Source organism: Eptesicus fuscus, chromosome 12 (assembly GCF_027574615.1).
Source record: "Eptesicus fuscus isolate TK198812 chromosome 12, DD_ASM_mEF_20220401, whole genome shotgun sequence".
Taxonomy (NCBI): Eukaryota; Metazoa; Chordata; class Mammalia; order Chiroptera; family Vespertilionidae; genus Eptesicus; species Eptesicus fuscus.
In genome coordinates, this window is record NC_072484.1 from 55,188,677 (window position 1) to 55,209,528 (window position 20,852).

Consider the following 20,852-nt stretch of genomic DNA (forward strand, 5'->3'; position numbering starts at 1 on the left):
AAGTAGAGGATTCTCACTGTCTTATAAGGCAAGCTAATTCTGTTATTAGAAAGTTGTCATTAGGAGGTACTATCTGATATTTGAAACAAAAATTAGGTAAGTCTTTGTGTTTTTGTTTTTAAGAACAGTATTCTCTCAAATAAATGAGTATTGCAATGATAACTCTTGTCATTATAATTTCAGGGGAATCAAAGAAGAAATCTAGAATCTACAGTGTCTCAGATTGAGAAAGAGAAAATGTTGCTACAGCATAGAATTAATGAATACCAAAGAAAGGCAGAACAGGAAAATGAAAAGAGGAGAAATGTAGAAAATGAAGGTAAATTATTACTTCTTTTGAAAAACGCTGGAATTTCTAACACTATCCTTGAGGTCTTTGTCATGAGCTTTTTTTAATTTTAGTGCCTCTGATGTGTTTTTAAAGTCATAATCCTATGACACCTCATGAGCTAAATACCCATATCTCAAGATAAAATATATAGTATATTAAGATCAGTAGTAATGTTTTAGGTAAAATAGTGATTTTCACCATTGTATGTATATTGGAATCTCCTGGAAAGCTTTAAAGAATACTGATACCTAAACTCCAGAGATTCTAATTTAATTGATCTAGATGTGGCCTGAACATCAGTATTTTTATTAAGCTCTCCAGGCACTTCTAGCAAGCAGCCACCTTAGAGAACTCATAAACTAGAATTTCATATTTAATGTTAGTGTTATAAATGCTTCTAAAATAGTTTTCTAGCCCTTGCTGGTTTGGCTCAGTGGTTAGAGTGTTGGTCGGCCCGAGGACTAAAGGGTCCTGGGTTTGATTCCAGTCAAGGGCATGTACCTTGTTTGCAGGTTCGATCCCCTGCCCCAGCAGGAGTGTGTGCGAGGGGCAACTAATCGATGTGTCTCTCTCACATTGATGTTTCTCTATCTGTCTCCCTCCCTCCCTGCCACTCTCTCTAAAAAATATCCTCGGGTGAGGATTAATGAAAATAAATAAAATAGCTTTCTAAATGCTTTGATCCAGTGATTTTTCTTCTAAGAATTTTTTTTACATACACACTTATGCAATGTAAACTGATGTATAAACAAGGCTATTCATTGTAGCAATTTTTTAAACAGCAAAATTATAAACAATATAAATGTAATCAATGCTATAATAAATTTTGGTATGCCTGTATCATAGAATACTATGTGTCTTATAAAAGAACAATGCATTTCCTTATATGTTATAAAAGAATCTCTAAAGTGTATCTTTTAAGTGGAAAAACAAAGTACAGATCGGTTAAAACAGAGGTGCTTGTCTATATAGCTTAAATATATGTATACATATATGTGTGTGTGTGTATATATATATATTACGTGTATGTTTTTAAATAATTTCCCAAATTGATTTTAGAGAGAGAAAGGAAGAGAAAGAGGTTGGGGATAGGGAGGGAGGGGCGGGAGAGAGAAACATTGATGTGAGAGAGAAACATCAATTGTTTGCTTCCCATACACAACCAGACTGGGAATTGAACACCCAATCTGGGTACATGCCATGACCAGGAATCCCTGGATCGTTCAGTGTATGGGATGATGCTCCAACCAACTGAGCCAGGGTTATTACATGTTTGTTTTTATATATTAGGATATGGATGCATAGGCTACCTTGGGAAGGGTATGAAAAAATTAGTAATAGTTGTGGCTGGGGAGGAGAATCAGAGGGCCTAGAGTAGTGGTTCTCAACCTTTCTAATGCCGTGACCCTGTAATACAGTTCCTCATGTTGTGGTGACCCCCAACCATAAAACTATTTTCGTTGCTACTTCATAACTGTAATTTTGCTACTGTTATGAATCGTAATGTAAATATCTGTGTTTTCCGATGGTCTTAGGCGACCCTGCTAGCGGTTCTCAACCTGTGGGTTGCAACCCACAGGTTGAGAACCGCTGCTGTAGAGCCTAAGACCATCGGAAAACACAGATATTTACATTACAATTCATTAACAGTAGCAAAATTACAGTTATGAAGTAGCAAGGAAAATAATTTTATGGTTGGGGGTCACCACAACATGAGGAACTGTATTAAAGGGTTGTGGCATTAGAAAGGTTGAGAACCATTGGCCTAGAGGACAATGTGGAGGTAGGAAAACGCATTCTACACTATATACCATTTGGTGCCTTTGGAGTTTTGAACCATTTTAAAAATACTGAACTTTTCAAAAATAAATTATATTCAAACTGGCTCTATAACATTTCACTAATATATTGACCTTATCCTACCTAATAATAGAGTAATATGCAAATTTACCGTACCTTCGCTACACCCACCAGCCACGCCCACCAGCAAACCGTTGCAGGGAAGCTGGGGTGCGGCCGAGCCCAAGGCCGGGAAAGCCTCCGCCCGAGGCTTTCCCGGCCTTGGGCACCAGTGGGGAGCCTGCATGGATCGCAGGCAACCACTGGGGTCGGCTCCTACGATCCTTAGCAGGGAGGCTGGGTGCGGCCGAGCCCAAGGCCTGGAAAGCCTCTGGCGGAGGCTTTCCAGGCCTTGGGCACCAGCGGGGAGCCTGCACGGATCGCAGACAACCACCGGGGGTCGGCTCCTGCGATCCGTAGCAGAGAGGCTGGGGTGCAGCCAAGCCCAAGGCCGCCGCCCGGGGCCAAGCCCCGACCCTGAAAGAAGGCAGAAGGCGGTGGCCACAGCCAAGGCCTGGGTCCCTGGTGCCAGCAGAAAACTGGTGCAGGCAGCCAGGTGAATGAAGGTCTATTGCACGAATCTTCATGCAAACGGGCTGCTAGTTAAAGGAATAAAAGAATTTGAAATATTATAATAGTAGAAACAAATCTATTTTTGCATTCTATATTATAAAATGATACTGTACTTTTTGATGAATTTTAAGAGTACTTCCAAGATGGAATTTCATTTTAGGAATGGACCTGCTGTAGCTGACTATTATGGCCTAAGATTAAATTTCTTTTTTTTTTTAAGTAAGTTTATATGTCTCCTCCATGAAAACTATGATTTCTACATCTTATTCCTTCATTTACTAGTTTCTACATTAAAGGATCAGTTGGAAGACTTAAAAAAAGTAAGTCAGAATTCACAGCTTGCTAATGAGAAGCTGGCACAATTACAAAAGCAGGTACGTTTTTGGAACGTGGTTTATTAAAATATTATAATTAATAAGTTTGATTGTATTTTAGTAAAAATCTACTTTCTTGCTCTTTTTTTTTTTTAATAGCTGGAAGAAGCCAATGACTTACTTAGGACAGAATCAGACACAGCTGTAAGATTAAGGAAAAGTCACACAGAGATGAGCAAGTCAATTAGTCAGCTAGAGTCCCTGAACAGAGAATTGCAGGAGAGAAATAGAATTCTAGAGAATTCCAAGTCACAAACGGATAAGGAGTATTACCAGCTGCAAGCTGCATTGGAAGCTGAACGAAGAGACAGAGGTCATGATTCTGAGATGATTGGAGACCTTCAAGGTAATTTTTTTTTTTTTTACTGTGATAAAATACATGTAATAAAATTTACCATTTATCCATTTTTAAGTGTATAGTTCAGTTGCATAAAGTACTTTCATATTGTTGTGCAATCATTATGACTATCCATCTGCATAACTTTTCTTTCATCCCAAACTAAAACTCTATAATCTTTAAACAGTAGCTCCCCATTATTCACTCCTCCTAGTTGCTAGTAAACACAAACCCACTTTATGTCTCTATGAGTCTAACTATCATAAAAGTGAAATCATACAGTATTTGTCCTTTTTTGTCTGTTGTGTTCCACTTAGTGTAATGACTTCAAGATTCATCCATGTTTAGCATGTGTCAGAATTTCCTTCCTTTGTAAGGCTGAATCATATTCCACTGTATGTATATAAGACATTTTACTTATCAATAGAAGGTAATTTTCTAAATTTTTTAATTGTAATTGTGCTTCAAAGCATAAAATTAACCATCTCAGTCCTTTTTAAGTGTAATATGTTTTTTATCATGTTGCCCTCATAAAGAAAATGACTTTGGTGAAACCAGAAATAGTTAAGCATTTTTCTTTTTTCGGGATAATGCCTACCTTTGTATCACATTGTAATTTCCTTACTCTCATGGGCATGCCTGTGAGTTAGATAATGTGGATATTTCCAATTTTACAGCCAGATTACTGAAAACATCATTTTAAAACATGCCTGATTCACAAAAGTCTTACTCAAAGTGGGACTAATCCAGACTGAGAGGATTATCACTATTAAAACCTGGGAATTCCTCATGCATTGCTAGTAGAAATAGAAACTCAATTGCAGAAATAGAATCCCATTACAAATGAAGATTAGGTACTTGGGAAGCTTAGAACTAGAAATATCAGCAGTCTTTTTGAGTTAAAAGAAAAATTGAGTATAACAGTGAATAAAGGAACATTTTCATAATGCTATTAAAATTTAGTTTGTTTTAAAAAAAGTTGCCTGGTTCTACCCACTTCTCATATATTTTTCAATTTTCTATTCCTATTAGCAACAGCATCTATATTACTTAATCAAATAGATATGCATGGAAGTTGCCAGATCTCTCAGGGAAAAATTGGGGGTGGGGTAGTCCATTTTAACCTTAGTCACAGGATGGGAACATAGTTTGGGGTCTCATGGGGTTTTATGATTAGCTATAATTCTGTGGAGAGAGGTCAGGGTCAATTTTTATGACTGGAAATGGAAATTAAGACCTCCCATTGGTTCTTAGCTGAGGAGTGTTGTGCAATCTTATTTCTCAGGCTTAAAATAGATCTAAATATAATCAAGGAAGTAACCTCATATGTATTAGAAAAGCCTCATTTAAATTGCTTTTCTAGGCCTTTTTTTATATAGCCTTACTGTTTGAAAGTCACTAAATCATTTCATCGGCCTTTGTTATCTATAAACCAAGGAGAATAAAATAGGTGACCCCCCCTATAAATTCTAAAATTCTTTAAGTCTGTGATCTTTCAGATATGACTGAGCTTTGAAGTGTTTACCTTAGAAGAAGAGACCATCATGCATGTGTTCATCAACAATGGTTTTAATTGAATCTGTTTTCTAGATATTAGTGTTATTAAGGAAAATTCATAGCATGGTTTATTGAGGTTTATCTTTTTTCTGTGCTTACTTTGAGGTTTAATCTTTTAATTTAAATGAATCAAAGCTGGCATGCATCAAAAAATGCACACAACTTATATGACCCTCAACATACATAAAAAGATGCATTTTAACCCTGGCTGGGTAGCTCAGTTGGTTAGAGTGTCATCCTGCTACTGCCTAGGTTGTGGGTTTGATCCCTGGTCAGGGCACATACAAGAATCAACCAATGAATGCATAAATAAGTGGCACAACAAATCTCTCTCTCTCTCTCTCTCTCTCTCTCTCTCTCTCTCTCTCTCTCTCTCCCTTCTCTAAAATCAATAATGAATAAATTTTTAAAAAATCCTATTGTTTAGTTGGTTGTTTCTTTCACTTTTTATGTTGGAAATTTCAGTCGTATACCATAGGAGAATATATAATGACCCTAGGTACTACTTACTTTCCATTGTAATTGCTAATTTTTTAGTTTATTGTATTGTGATTAAAAACTATTACATTCCCGGTATCTACCACAATATTTTTCTGGCTTTGTTCATAATGCATTTTGTTTTGCTTTTAGTTGTTAAAGGGGCATTTGAAAATTGGGAAGGTTTTTTACCTAATATATATTTTTTTGGGTTTTTTTGGAAGAAAATCAATAGATCAGTTTTCTAATCTAATCAGTTTTCTCAGACCTTATTTATTCTTTCTGTCTTTAATCTGTCAAATTTCAAAATGTGTTTTAGAAGTTAACACTATGGCAGTTCGATTCTCAGTCAGGGCACACGCCCAGGTTATAGGCTCGAATACAGGAGGCAGCTGATCAGTGATTCTCTCTCATCATTGATGTTTCTAGCTCTCTCTCCTTCTCCCTTCCTCTCTGAAATCAATAAAAAATATATTTTTTAAAGTTAACACTATAGTTTGATTTTTTTTCTCCTAGCCCCCTTGTATTTCTAACAGCTTATGTTTTATGTATTTTTTTATTGAGGTGAAATTCATATAAAAAATTAACCATTTAAAAGTGTACAATTCAGTGGCATTTAGTATATTCACAGTGTTGTGCAATCACCTCCTCTGTTTAGTTTCAAATATTTTCATTATTCCAAAAGAATACCTTGTACGCATTAAGCTGTCCCTCTCTAAATCCCCCTCCCCTAACCCCTGGCAACCAGTCTCCTTTCTTTCTCTGACTTGACTTGTTCTGGATATTTCACATAAATGACAGCATACAGTATGTGACCTTTTGTGTTGGGCTTCTTTCACTTGGCACATTTTTAAGATTTATCCATGTTGTAGCATGTATCAGTACTTGATTTATGGCTGAATAATATTCTGTTGTATGTCTATACCATATTTTGTTAAGCCATTCACCTATTGATGGACATTGAGTTATTTCCTCCTTTTGTCTATTGTGAATAACACTGCTGTGAACATTTGTGTACAAGGATTTCTTGTATCTGGTTTCAAATCTTTTAGTTATATACTATATCTAGTAGTAGAATTGCTCGGTCATGTGGTAATTCTATGTTTAACTTTTGAGAAACTTCCAGTCTTTTGAAAGAAACTGACAGGTGTTTCTTTCTCCTACATGAACATACTCCTACATGCACATACGCTATTGTGTGTGTGTGTGTGTGTGTGTGTGTGTGTGTGTGAGAGAGAGAGAGAGAGAGAGAGAGAGAGAATAAAATTTGTTTCATTGCTCTCTAGCAGATAAGCATTATCAGGTGCCAAATATTTAATATTCATTTGTTCATTAAAAATTACTTCAGAAACACTAAAACATAGGAAGCAGGTAGAGTGAAAACTTAACCCTTTGCACTGCTACCGATGCTAACTGTGTCGAGTCACACTCGACATCCGAGTGCAAAAGGTTAAAGTACAGCAAGTTAAACACTGAACTTCTAAAGAAGTACAAAATTTTTCTTGTCCTTCAGGGTGCCTTATCCATTCCCTGCTAAATCCTAGACCACTTTGAATAACAAAGTAAGAAATTAGATTCTAGCTTTTGAACTAGACCATATGATTATATTTGTTAAATTCTACATGTATTCAATTTGTGATGGTTAAATACTTATGTTTTAAAAGCCTTAAAGGCCATAGCTGGTTTGGCTCAGTGGATAGAGCGTCAGCCTGCAGACTGAAGGGTCCCAGGTTCGATTCCAGTCAAGGGCACATACCCAGGTTGCGGGCTTCAGTAGAGGGCATGCAGGAGGCAGCCAGTCAATGATTGTCTTTCATCATAGATGTTTCTCTCTCTCTCTCTCTCTCCCCCTCTCCCTTCCTCTCTGAAATCAAGAAAAATATATTAAAAATAAATAAATAAATAAATGCCTAAAAGGCATAAAGCGTGTTATGAGGAGACTATTAAGTATGAGTTGCTACCATTTTATGGCATGAGCCTTAAGTGCATTAAAACTAAGCTTTGTTAGAATGCTTGAATTGCTTTAAAACATAGTTTTCTATAAAAATTGAGTTTGGCTCCATTAAGTTTAAGAGTAAAATGAAACACTTTCAGAATGTCTGGCACATAAAAACCACTTAAATACTTTCCCTAATTAACTAAAGTGTTTTACTCTTAATATGGTAGAAAGAGCGCTGAATACAAACTCAGATCTGATTTCTGGACCAAGCTAAAGTCCATCTCTTTGACCATTTGTGAAGTAAAGAATATGTACTAGATGATTTCCAATTAGTATTAACAGTTTTTATTATACTAGAGGCCCGATGCATGAAATTTGTTCATGGGGGAGGGGGGTGTCCCTTAGCCCAGCCTGCACCCTCTCCAATCTGGGACCCCTCGAGTGATGTCCGACTGCCCGTTTAGGCCTAATCCTGGTGGTGGGATCGGGCCTAAACAGGCAGTCAGACATCCCTCTCACAATCCAGGACTGCTGGCTCCCAACCGCTCACCTGCCTGCCTACCTGATTGCCCCTAACCACTTCTGCTTGCCAGCCTGATCACCCCCTAACCACTCCCCTGCCAGCCTGATTGATGCCTAACTGCTCCCCTGCTGGCCCGATTGCCCCTAACTGCCCTCCCCTGCCAGCCTGGTCACCCCTAACTGCCCTCCCTACTGGCCTGGTCACCCCCAACTTCCCTCCCCTGCAGGCCTGGTCACCCCCAACTTCCCTCCCCTGCAGGCCTGGTCACCCCCAACTTCCCTCCCCTGCAGGCCTGGTCACCCCTAACTACCCTCGCCTGCTGGCCCAATTGCCCCAAACTGCCCTCCCTGCTGGCCTGGTCACCCCTAACTGCCCTCCCCTGCTGGCCTGGTCACCCCTAACTGTCCTCCCTTGCCAGCCTGACCACCCCTAACTGCCCTCCCCTGCCGGCCTGGTCACCCCCAAATGCCCTCTGCTTCAGGCCTGGTCACCCCTAACTGCCCTCCCCTGCTGGCCTGATCGCCCACAACTGCCCTCCCCTGCTGGCCATCTTGTGGTGGCCATCTTGTGTGTTGGAGTGACCATCAATTTGCATATTACCTCTTTATTATATAGGATATTGTAGTTACTGTATATACTACCAAGGTAACAAGTCTGATCAGGAAATTTAAAACTTTTTTATCTTAATGGTCATGCTGAACTAAAAGACTTGTTTTAATGACTATGTGACTTGAACTTTTTTCTCATTTGATAGCTCGAATTACATCTTTACAAGAGGAGGTGAAGCATCTCAAACATAATGTTGAAAGAGTAGAAGAAGAAAGAAAAGATGCTCAAGACATGCTTAATCATTCAGAAAAGGTAAATGATTAAATGTTAACCAATTATGAGAGTATTTACTGGGTATCAAATATTATAAGGTGATTATATAAAATAGCATTTATTCCTAATGTTTATATATTATGTTTCTAAAAGTTTTCTGGTTGATCGGTTGGTTGTGGAGAGTGGGGGTGGGTATATGTCTTGATTAGAGCTTTTATTGTGTTATTTTTGTTTTTACCCTTAAAGAGTATTAGTTGTTTGATATTTTCTTATCACAAATTGCTTTGGTTTGGAAATACCTTTTTATACAGAAGGGTTTTTTCCTTATTTTTTTTTTTGTTCACGGGTATAATGAAGGTGCTAAACCTTATTACTAGCCTTATGAAGAAGGAAATCAAAGGGTCGGTATATAGACCATGTATGCTTTTTCCATTTTGTTGGTAGGAGTTAGCAAAATAGAAAATGCACAAAGTGATTGGGCTTTACATGTAGAATTTTCTTAGTCAAAAATGTCATCGGTTATCCTCTGTCCCTACCTTGCAAAAAAAAAAAAGAAAAGGATTAAATAGATAATATGCAGATCTAGCACTCACATTTTTGATGCCTTGCTGTAAACATGTAGTTTTAGTAGATCCTCAGATAAATGAGAATATCTACCAGTTATCTTGTCCTTCGTACATGTTTTGTGACTCTCAGAATAGTTTTTTCATGTCTAAGCCTGGTATAAATGAGAAATAAGATGAAAAAGGAAGAGTAGAAGAAGCACCCAGACAGAAATGAAATAAATTTTGACTTGTTCTTTCATCAAACAACATAAATCTAGGTAAAGATACAAATGTACATGGAGATAATTTAAATGTTTAAAAAAAAGTGATAGCAAAAATTTTTTTATGAATTGAAGAAGTGTCCTATTTATCTCTGATCCTAGCAATTTAACCTTCTAATATAAACACCATCACAACTTTGCTCTGCCATCATCCATGGCTAATGATTCAAATAAGAAGTTGTGAGTAAAGAAAGGTGATGTTTTTCTTTTAATTTTATGTGCTTAATGTGATCTAAAAAGTAAGACATTATAGCCCGGCCGGTGTGGCTCAGTGGATGAGCATTGACCCATAAACCAGGAGGTCAGGGTTTGATTCCCTATCAGGGCACCTGCTCAGGTTTCTAGCTCAATCCCCAGTAGGGGGTGTGCAGGAGGCAGCAGATGATCAATGATTCTCTCTCATCATTGATGTTTCTATCTCTCTCTCTCTCTCTGAAATCAATAAAAACATTTTTTTTTAAAGTAAGACATTATAGGTAATGTGAGTATACAAGAAAGTATAAAAATAAACTTTAAGAAATATATTGTCCCATTTCAGACCAGTTGATTCATATATTATTTCTTGTGGGATATTAATAATGTAAGATTTAATGTGTCTTTTGAACAGTGTATTATATGACTCATTTTACAGGAAAAGAATAATTTAGAGATAGATTTAAACTATAAGCTGAAATCCTTACAACAACGGTTAGAACAAGAGGTAAATGAACATAAAGTAACCAAAGCTCGTTTAACTGACAAACATCAGTCTATTGAAGAGGCAAAATCTGTTGCAATGTACGGTAAGTGTCAATTTTAATGTTTTCTGCATGATACGTTTTAATAATAGAGTAGTACAACTTAATAAAAATTATAAATAATGATCTAGGAAGAGGATAGTTATCCCCCCTTTTTTGGATACCTTCCATTTTTAAAAAATACAATTTCATCTTTTAGTTTCCTCACTCTACCACCCTGTACTACCCTCTACTCCCTATAAAATAGAGTGGAATCAATATTTTTTTCTAGTTTTTCAGTTCTTTATTTTTTTACCAATTTATTCTGGAACTTACTGTCTGTTAATTCATCTGCTTTCTTGCTTTGTACCCTCGATTTTCTCATTTCTTTGTAATTCCACTGTATTAGGTCTCTAAACATAACCCTAGATCAGAGCAACTAGCCACTTTTTTTACTTCATATAGTTCTTCAGATGAGTGTTAGCCCAATGCATTATCTCTAATCATTTGAACTGTCTTTTTTTAAATATATCACTCATCAGTTCCTTCTTCCAGACTGATTTCTTTTATCGAGCTTCCTGTGCCATTTCTTTATTATTCCACTGTTAGATGAACTTTTCTCTCCTATTTCAAAAAGAAGTCATGAAAGCATAGGTGTGAATTCTTCAAAATCTAGTTCTCTTACTTAGTCAACCTATTCTATCTGTTTACACATCTTCAGTATCTTCCCTCTCATCTTAGAGGGTGAACCTCTTTCTATCCTGGCTGATAATGCTCTAGCTGTACTCAGATCCCGTCTCTTCTTATCTCATTTTAACTTATTACAGTAGGTCCCCTTATCCATGGTTTCACTTTCTGCCATTTCAGTTACCTGTAATCATTTGAAGTCCAAAAATATTAAATGGAAAATTACAGAAATAAACAATTCATAAGTTGTAAATTGCATGCTGTTCTGAGTATCATGATGAAGTTTCTCAGTGTCCTGCTTCGTTCCTCCAGGACTCTTTATCCAGCGTGTCCATGTTGTTCCCCACCTGTTAGTCACTTAAGTAGCCTTATTGGTCATCGGATCCACTGTTGCAGTAGCTTGTGTTCAAGTAACCCTTATTTTACTTAATAATGGCCCCAAAACACAAGAGTAGTGATGCTGGCAATTCAGATATGCCAAAGAGCAGCCATAAAGTGCTTGTTACATACTGTCAGAAACTCAATGGTAGCCTAATGCTATATCACAATTCTTACGTCATTCACCTCACTTCATTTCATGACGTAGGCATTTTACATTTCATATCATCACATGTTTACCTAACTTTTTTTTTTTTTACAGTATATTGTTATAAAATAACAATTGGTACTAACTGCAGTTTCATGAATCCACTAGGGGTTTGGAGTGTGACCATGTGGATAAGGGGTGACTACTGTATCCTTTTTTCTTTTTTCTTTATCCTCTATTTTTTCTCCTCCACTGAATCTTTTATTTTTATAAACAGCTACAAGTCTCTCTCTCTCCCCTCATTAAAAAATAAAAATAAAGACAGCCCTTGCAGCAACTGGTGATCTTCTCAGTTGCCACTGTTTTATTAACCTCTTTATAGCCAAACTTCTAAAAAAAAAAAAAAAAAAGGATCTTCCTTTTCTTCACTTTCTACTCACTTCATAATCTACTACAATCTGCAAGTGTCGCTTAGCACCTTAAATTTAGTTCAAGGGAAACTTAAGATATTATCTGTCAAACCTGTTTTTTTTTTTTTTCAAATCTGTTCTTATCCCCTATTCTTACTATCCTGGTTAATGGTTATATAGTTTTTATGAGCCCAGGCTTGAAATCAGACAAGTCTATTTTTAGCCAGACCATGACAAATTAAAAAATTAAATGAGAAACAGGCATGTAAAAATGTCTAGACATAGCAAACTTTCAATAAATGAGAGATATTGTTATGGTTAAGGAGGGTAATGGTTTTTAATATGCAGAAGGCTAAGTCAGAAATCTAGTAATCATTCAGGATTTCTGCTTCCAAATGGTATATTCAATGTAGTCCCTCTTTCGTATTCCCTTTTAGTTTGTGATTAGATCATCACTTTGCTTGATCTGTTACAATAGACATTTACTTTTTACTCTGCCAAGAGACATTATACCCATCAATCTGTTGTTCTTACTTAGGTCAGAATGATCTTTTTAAAATTCAAATCTTGCCTGGCTGGTATGACTCAGTAATTGAGCATCTACCTATGAACCAGGAAGTCATGGTTCAATTCCCAGTCATACGTGGGTTGTGGGCTTGATCCCCAGTGTGGGACATGCAGGAGGCAGCTGATCAATGATTCTCTCTAATCATTGATGTTTCTCTCTTTCTCCCTTTCCCTTCCTGTCTGAAATCAATAAATATATATTAAAAATAAATAAATAAAATAAAATTCAAATCGTACTGTGTTAGTCTTTCTTAAAATCCTTTTATGGCTTTTCATTGCTCATAAAGTACATGAAAATTCCTCATGACATACAGAATCTTTGAGTTGGCACTTAACCTATCTTTATAATCTTAGTGCTCTGCACTTTCTTATGTGTACCCCATTTTTCAGCTATATTGAACTACTTTTATTTCTTTCACATATGTTAATTAGTTACTGCCTATTATAGGCCAAGCACACTGAAAATAAGACTTAGGAGAACTCTTCCTCTTAGAGATCATATTCTGATCATAGAAATAAGCAAATAAAATAGGTACTGATTTAATCATTAATGTGAAAATACACACAATGTGATGGGATTTCAAGGAAAGGCCTCTCTAAGCTAATGATATTTGAGGTAAAAAATGAAAGTCAAAATAAATCAGACATTTTAAGAGTGGGAGGAAGTATGTTCCAGGCAAAATTAATTATAAGTTCAATACTCTTATTCTAAGAATGGTGAGAAGCCATTGGAGTGTTGTAAGCTGTGCTGAGATGTATAATTTATGTTTTTAAAAGACCACCCCTGCCCTGCCTGAGTGGCTCAGTTGGTTGGAGTATTGTCCAGTACACCAAAAAAAGTTGTGGGTATGCCCTGGCTGGTGTGGCTCAGCTGGTTGGGCGTCGTCTCATGCACCAAAGGTTGCTGGTTTGATTCCCTGATTAAAGACACATGTCCAGGTCATAGGCTTGATCCCCGGTAGGGGGTATGCAGGAGGTAGCCGATCGATGCTATACTTTCACATCAATGTTTCTCTCTCTCTCTCTTTTTCTCCCTTCCTCGTTCTCTAAAAACCAATAGAACTATTCTTTAAAAGTAAGTTTTGGGTTTAATTCCTGGTCAGGTTCAATACCTAGGTTGCAGGTTCGATCCCCAGTTGGGGTGTGAGTGGGAGGCAACCAATTAATGTTTCTTTCTCACATCAATAGTTCATTTCCGCCGAAACCAGTTTGGCTCAGTGGATAGAGCGTCGGTCTGCGGACTGAAGGGTCCCAGGTTCGATTCCGGTCAAGGGCATGTACATTGGTTGTGGGCACATCCCCAGTAGGGGTGTGCAGGAGGCAGCTGGTCGATGTTTCTCTCTCATCGATGTTTTTAACTCTCTATCCCTCTCCCTTCCTCTCTGTAAAAAATCAATAAAATATATTTTTTAAAAAATAGTTCATTTCCCTCTCCCTCTATCTCTCTCTCAGGCTCTTCATTCCTCTCTCTCTAAAATCAAGAAACATATCTTCAGGTGAGGATTAAAAAAAAAAAAAAAAAAAAAGACCACCCCTGCTGCTATGTGAGGAATGCTTTTGAGAGAGATAACAGCTTACAGAGGGAGGTCAGCTAGAAGGCTGCATGGTACAGACATTGGTGGTAGTAAAGCTGAAAAGAATTGGAGATACAGAGGACAAGACTTTGTGATAAATTGAATGGAAAGAGGAAAAAGAAGGAATCAAGGAAGACTTGGGCCTTTAATTTTAATAGCTGGATAGATGTTAACATATTTCGGCACTGAAATGATTGATAGAGATGGGACAAAAATAATGGTGCCTATTTTAGATAGGTTAACTTTGAAAAGCATATTTGATATCTAGATGGATATGTCAAATAGTTAATCCTATATAATAAATGCCTAATATGCTATGTGTCCGGTCGACCATTCAACCAATCAAAGCATAATATGCTAATGATATGCTAAGGCCACTCAACCGCTCGCTATGACATACACTGACCACCAGGGGGCAGACAGTCGACCGGTAGGTTAGCTTGCTGCTGGGGTCCGGCCAATTGGGACTGAGCGAGATGGGATAGGCATGCCCTGGAGCCCTCCCGCAGTCCCTTCCCGGCTGGCCAACCTCCTGTGTCCCTCCCTGGCCAGCCAGCCCCAATTGGGACTGGGCAAGATGGGTCCGGACATGCCCTGGAGCCCTCCCACGGTCCCTCCCCAGCCCCAGTTATGCACTGGTGGGGTCCCTTGGCCTAGCCTGCACCCTCTAGCAATCTGTGACCCCTCAGGGGATGTCAGAGAGCCGGTTTTGGCCCCATCATGCAGACCAGGCCGAGGGACCCCACTGGTGCATGAATTCATGCACCGAGCCTCTAGTTGGTATATAAGTCTGTAACTCAGGGGAGAGTATAAATTCAGGAGTCATATGAAGAACATGATGAAATTAGCCTAGGGAAGAATAAGGTAGGAAAAGAAGAATCATAATGAAGCCCGTAGTAATCTAAATTTGGAGATCAAGTAGAAGAAGAGAAACCAACAAAGGAAACTGAAAGAGAGAGAGCAGCCAGAGGGGTAACAGGAAAATCGAGAGTAAGTTATTAGAAGCTTAAAGAGTAAAGCACTGGAAAAATGAGGAAATGGTTCAATATATTGAATTCTGTTAAGGTCAGTGAAGATGAAAACATGGATATTGCCGAAACCAGTTTGGCTCAGTGGATAGAGCGTTGGCCTGTGGACTGAAGGGTCCCGGGTTCGATTCCGGTCAAGGGCCTGCACCTTGGTTGCGGGCACATCCCCAGTGGGGGGTGTGCAGGAGGCAGCTGGTCGATGTTTCTCTTTCATCGATGTTTCTAGCTCTCTGTCCCTCTCCCTTCCTCTCTGTGAAAACATCAATAAAATATATTTTAAAAAAAACAAACATGGATATTGTATGTCTTCTGAATTTTGCAAGATGGACATCATTGGTTAACATACATAGAGCAGTTTCAGTGAAATGGTGGAGATAGAAGCCAAATTGGAAAGAGATAAGTGTATAATAGGTAAGGCACTGGATATAGTAAGTGTAGACAACTCTTTCAGAAGTTTGGCTGTGAACAGAAATGGGGTGGTAGTTGAAGGGGGATGTGAGATCAGTAGAGGGTATTTAAGGAGATAATAATTTAGTTTATTATGTTGATGGGAGTGATTCATTTGGTAAGAAGAAATTGTTGCGGCAGCAAAGAGATAAAATAATTGAAGGAACAAAGTCCAGAACTGAAGTGGATGGGTTTATGTTTGATTAGAGAGATGGGAATAAGAGGTGATGATTGTATTGGTGCAGCTAAATTTGTAGGATTGGGAGGAAAGATGAGGAAGTTTCATTCTAATGGTTTCATTTTTCACCTAGAGTGCAGTCTTTGAGAGTGGGAAAGCATACTGAATAAGTTTGAATACTATTGGTACAATTTACTAATTGCAAGACCATGGAAAAGTTAACCTCTTAGAACCTTAGTTACCATTATCTCAAAAAATGAACCTCAGTGTAGGCTAATATCTTCTGATAAAAATTAAAATAGGTGTTATACTACCATGGAATTATTTTATATGAGTTGCATACATTAGAATTCCTATCATAGCCTAAGTATCTTGAAACTTTTTTGGAACAATGCAAGATACAGATTAATAACCACGACCTATTTTTCTTTTATCTGAACTACCTCTGTTGTTGTTGTTGTTCCTCTTCTTCTTCTTCTCCTTTTTTTTTTAGCTATACTTTCACCTTCTGGTCTGAAAATGGCACTGCTAATCTCTCATATTGGGTAAAGGCTGTATTTAGAAAATTTTATTATATTAGTTTATTATATTTTACTTGAGGCCTGATGCACAAAGATTCATGCAGGAATGGGCTTTCCTTCCCCTGGCTGCCAGCACTGCCTTTGCTCTGGCCCAGAGCCGCCTTTCCGCCTTCCCACGCTGCCCAGAGGCCCAAAGCTGCTGGGGCAGTGCGGAATGCCTGCATCGTCGCCATGGCTACGCTGCAAGCATCCCGCCCCGCCTGCTCAGCGCCTGCGTATGCAAATTAACCCGCCATCTTTGTTGGGTTAATTTGGAATCTCACTCCTGATTGGCTGGTGGGCGTCGTGAAGGTATGGTCAATTTGCATCTTTCTCTTTTATTAGTGTAGATAACTTTTTTTCCTTTAGAGATCCAGCTATATAAATAATTCAAATAACATTAGGACTTCTTTAATGAATAATAGCTTTAACCTTTTGCACTCGGATGTCGAGTGTGACTCAACACGGTTAGCATTAGAATAAAGGAATCGAGAAAAAAGCAAGTGAGTGCAAAGGGTTATTAGAGTATCAGGATAAAAACGGGGATTTTTGGCACCAGCTTGTTTTATACAGCCCATGAAAGTGAAAAGTAATGAAGTAATATCTTTCTTTAAATGTATGCTTGCAACTTTTTGTTCACAGAGATGGAAAAAAAGCTGAAGGAAGAGAGAGAAGCTCGAGAAAAGGCTGAAAATAGGGTTGTTCAGATTGAGAAACAGTGTTCCATGCTAGATGTTGATCTGAAACAATCTCAGCAGAAGCTTGAACATTTGACTGAAAGTAAAGAAAGAATGGAGGATGAAGTAAGAACAATAGACAATACTGATTCTGATCAGCTTATAAAAGAGAAACAATCACATGTTATGTCTGAAAAGTCACTATAATTTAAACAACATGGAAGAAACTCGAATGAAATAACCTATATGTATCTGTGTTCACTGCTATATGGTCACTATTATATCCCTAGCTCTTAGAATTTTCATCTTCAAATAGTTATTAAATATTCATACATAGGGTCTGTAACATTTTGCACAGATAGCACAACTATGTAGAACTATCATAGCTCCTCCCCTGAAGAAACTGACCATCTGCTTTAAAAAAAAACAAAAAAACAAAACCTGTCCTTATTCAATGGACACAAACAACAGGAGGGTGAGGGCATGAGTGGGGGGTGGAGGGAGCAATGGGACGATAAGGACACATATGTAATACCTTAATCAATAAAGGAAAAAGGAACTGTCCTTATTGTAAAGTATTCTATAATCCCAAAGAGGAGAATTGCTGTTAGGATTCCAAAAATGTGTTAAACTGTAGTCTTGACTGGCTTAGATTGACAGAAACCACAGGATACTCATTTATAAAGCAATAAATAAAAACAATTATATTCTTGTGGCTACTATATGTATTTTAGAAATTATTTAGAAAATGAAAGTAACTAGTCTACACATGTAAGTCAGAGAAGGGAGAAAAAGACCAGAATAATCAGGAAAATCAGAATAATCTTCACAAAAGAGGGACAGAATGTTACTATTATTTTAAAGGTTGAGAAAGACCTCAAATGTTAACAGTTTGAGAGTCAGAAGTCTGAGTTGGTGGAGGGAACATTATCAGTGAAGATGACAATGAAAGAGAGATTTCTGAGTACTTAAAAGATAGGCATGTAAGGAAAAAAGGGAACTTGATCTGACCAGAGAAGAGTATTAATAGTCTTTTAAATTTAAAACGGTAGCTATAGGTGAAAAGATTCTTTAAAGAAAACTGGTAATAGTATATATAATGTCCTATAAAGCAGAGAAATTAGAGGTACCTATTAGAGTAAGGATGCAGGAAGAATGTATGCTGAAAGTTTGAAAGATAATATTCAGTCACTTAAAATAATTTTTGACCATCTGTTATCCCCCTATTTCTGTGCTAGGAGTTGGGATACTGAATAATAGAGATATGGTCTTGACTTTGGTGAAACTTACAGTCCAGAGGGAAAGATAGATATTAAAATAGTAATTACAAGCATGACATATATTTAAAAGAGGATGTAGTGAGTGCTGTAGGAGTGTTATGACTAAGCACATCTGGTAGTTAAAGAAGACTTCAAAAACTTTGGAGGGTTATAGATGAGCATAAACACTTATGAATGAACAGGTAAATAAATGTAAGTACCTCTTAGGAAGTTCCCCCCAAAAGTGGCATTTGTACTCGTTTCCAAAATTTCCATAGGTTAGAGTAGAAAGAAACCAAAATTTTCCCCCTTAAGATATGATATCTGAAACTTGGGTATTAATTTGACTTAGTAAATTCTGCAATCATAAACACATAGAATAATGGAGAGTGTTTAGAATGTTGATATTCTCTATTTGTGTAAGGCATTATACTTGAGATTTGATTTGTATTCTTTAAAATAATGTCTAATAAGTTTAAAGAGATTTAAGATCCCAATCATTTTTCTCATTCATAGGTTAAAAATCTCACTCGGCAATTGGAGCAGGAATCAAATAAGCGACTCTTGTTACAAAATGAATTGAAGACTCAAGCATTTGAGGCAGACAATTTAAAAGGTCTAGAAAAGCAGATGAAACAGGAAATAAATACTTTATTGGAAGCAAAAAGATTATTAGAATTTGAATTAGCTCAACTTACAAAGTAAGTCTCAAAAGAGCATTCTTAAAAAAAAGTTCTTGTTTTTTTTGTATTCAGCATTGCTTATGTGTTTGATATTTTATGTGTGTATAGATTATGTACTTAGAATTTGTGAAGAGAAGACTTAACAAAGCATTTAGAAATAAAGTAATTTGCTTGCAAAGAAATTTTACAGGAGAGTTCAGTCTTTGGAAGGACAGACTTTCTAAAAAAATATAGTTATTTCAAGGAAGAAAAAAGGAAATTATTAAAGCTACTTCTTTACAGTAAGTCTGTTTATGGTGAAGAAAACTCCACAATTTTCTCACGATTTTCATATCCACAGAAGTCATCTTTTTTCACATTTGAATTTCTAATACCATGGATGACCTTTTTATTATGGATTCAGTACCTTATAGGAAATGTTCAAGGTTTACTTTAAAGACTAGAATTAGACATGATGACTCTCTATTCGTTTGTTTTGTTTTCTTCCTTTGGTTCATCTCAGAATGCAAAGTGCTGTTTTTCTCCTTCTGTTCTGAGATCTGATTGATGTGCCCACTTACTTGGAATGGAGACAAAACAAGGTGTCAGTATTGCTTTCAGAAATTGAATAAGGACATGCTTCAAAAATTTAATATGCAAACTATGTGTGTTTATTTCCTCCAAATTTATGTTATATCTTCATATGCCATCTTCTTTTAAAGCACAGTGATTCTTGGATAAAATTGTCAGTTTTGACTTCATTAGATTTATACTGGTGAAATTCTTATTTTCTTGTAGAGCCACTATTCTCACCAAGCAATATATTTTGTAGTTTTCTTCTCCCAAAATTAATTCATCATTCAATGATCATTTGCTATGTACCTTCTATTAACCATATGCCTTATTAGATACTGAAAATACAAAGCTATTAATATCTAATATGAAAACCTAGCAACTGCAGGTGAAATCGTTTATCTTTGAAAATCTGTGGGATACATTGTGTCACTGTCTTTTTGAGTCTATTCCTCTTTATCCAGTTGTGTATATATGTATGTATGTGTGTGTGTGTGTATACACACACACACACACACACACACACACAACTTAACAGACCACGAACTTAACAGACCACGAACATACATATTCTATATATGTAGTTAGTTGTCTGTGTTTCTTTTCTCCCTTCTTGTTCCTTACCTGATTATTATTCATTTCTACCCACCTCCCCCTGCCTTTTTTTTTTAATTGGTCATAATATATAGTACTGATTTGTTATTATATACTAAGTATTGTATGTCCTTTGTTTTTAATGGTTTACTTACCACATAAGACACTTTAAATGTATCCCTAAAAATGCTTTTCTTTACAAAAATTTACCTCAAAAAATCATTTTTATTTGTGTAATTTGCATTGATCCACAACTAATAATCTCCCTAAAGTGATCTTCGTTAGAAAAGGGTTCCCTCTGCTTTGCATAACATCATTTTATAAGGAGCAAAATGGAACCAGACAGTATGATCTAACCAAATATAAATATTAAAGTAATACTGTGTAATGAAGTATGATTTTGTAAAACAAAGGTCATTTTAGTAAACCTTTATTATTTTAGCAACTTGATGAAACAAAGAATAATATAAAGTCTGCTATAAATAGGAGCATGTGTTTACTATTTTCTTTTTTGTCTGAAGACAATATAGAGGAAATGAAGGACAGATGCGGGAACTACAAGATCAACTTGAAGCTGAACAATATTTCTCGGTGAGAATCATTTTTAACATTAGACTGTTTCAAAACCTGACTTAAAACAAGATATTTAGATTATTAATGTGAACTGTGATTCTTTTTTAAATGATTATAAAGCGTTTTCTCCCTTTTATATCACTATTTCTACATTTCATCTCAATCTGAGTTTGTGGTCTGTTAAGTTGTAAAGAAATGACCATTTTGTGCAGATATTTCCAGA

At 36.8% G+C, this 20,852-nt stretch overlaps 1 protein-coding gene across 1 annotated transcript in view; it reads left to right on the plus strand.

Annotated features, from left to right (window-relative positions):
- ROCK1 (Rho associated coiled-coil containing protein kinase 1) overlaps positions 1 to 20,852 on the plus strand; it is a 135,618-nt gene that overhangs the window by 79,053 nt on the left and 35,713 nt on the right. Inside the window, exons 14-21 of the mRNA XM_008160185.3 lie at positions 184 to 319; positions 3,026 to 3,117; positions 3,217 to 3,463; positions 8,705 to 8,811; positions 10,230 to 10,380; positions 16,934 to 17,094; positions 18,744 to 18,928; positions 20,578 to 20,647. Coding sequence (XP_008158407.3) covers positions 184 to 319; positions 3,026 to 3,117; positions 3,217 to 3,463; positions 8,705 to 8,811; positions 10,230 to 10,380; positions 16,934 to 17,094; positions 18,744 to 18,928; positions 20,578 to 20,647 — 1,149 coding nt within the window. The remainder of the gene's footprint in view (positions 1 to 183; positions 320 to 3,025; positions 3,118 to 3,216; positions 3,464 to 8,704; positions 8,812 to 10,229; positions 10,381 to 16,933; positions 17,095 to 18,743; positions 18,929 to 20,577; positions 20,648 to 20,852) is intronic.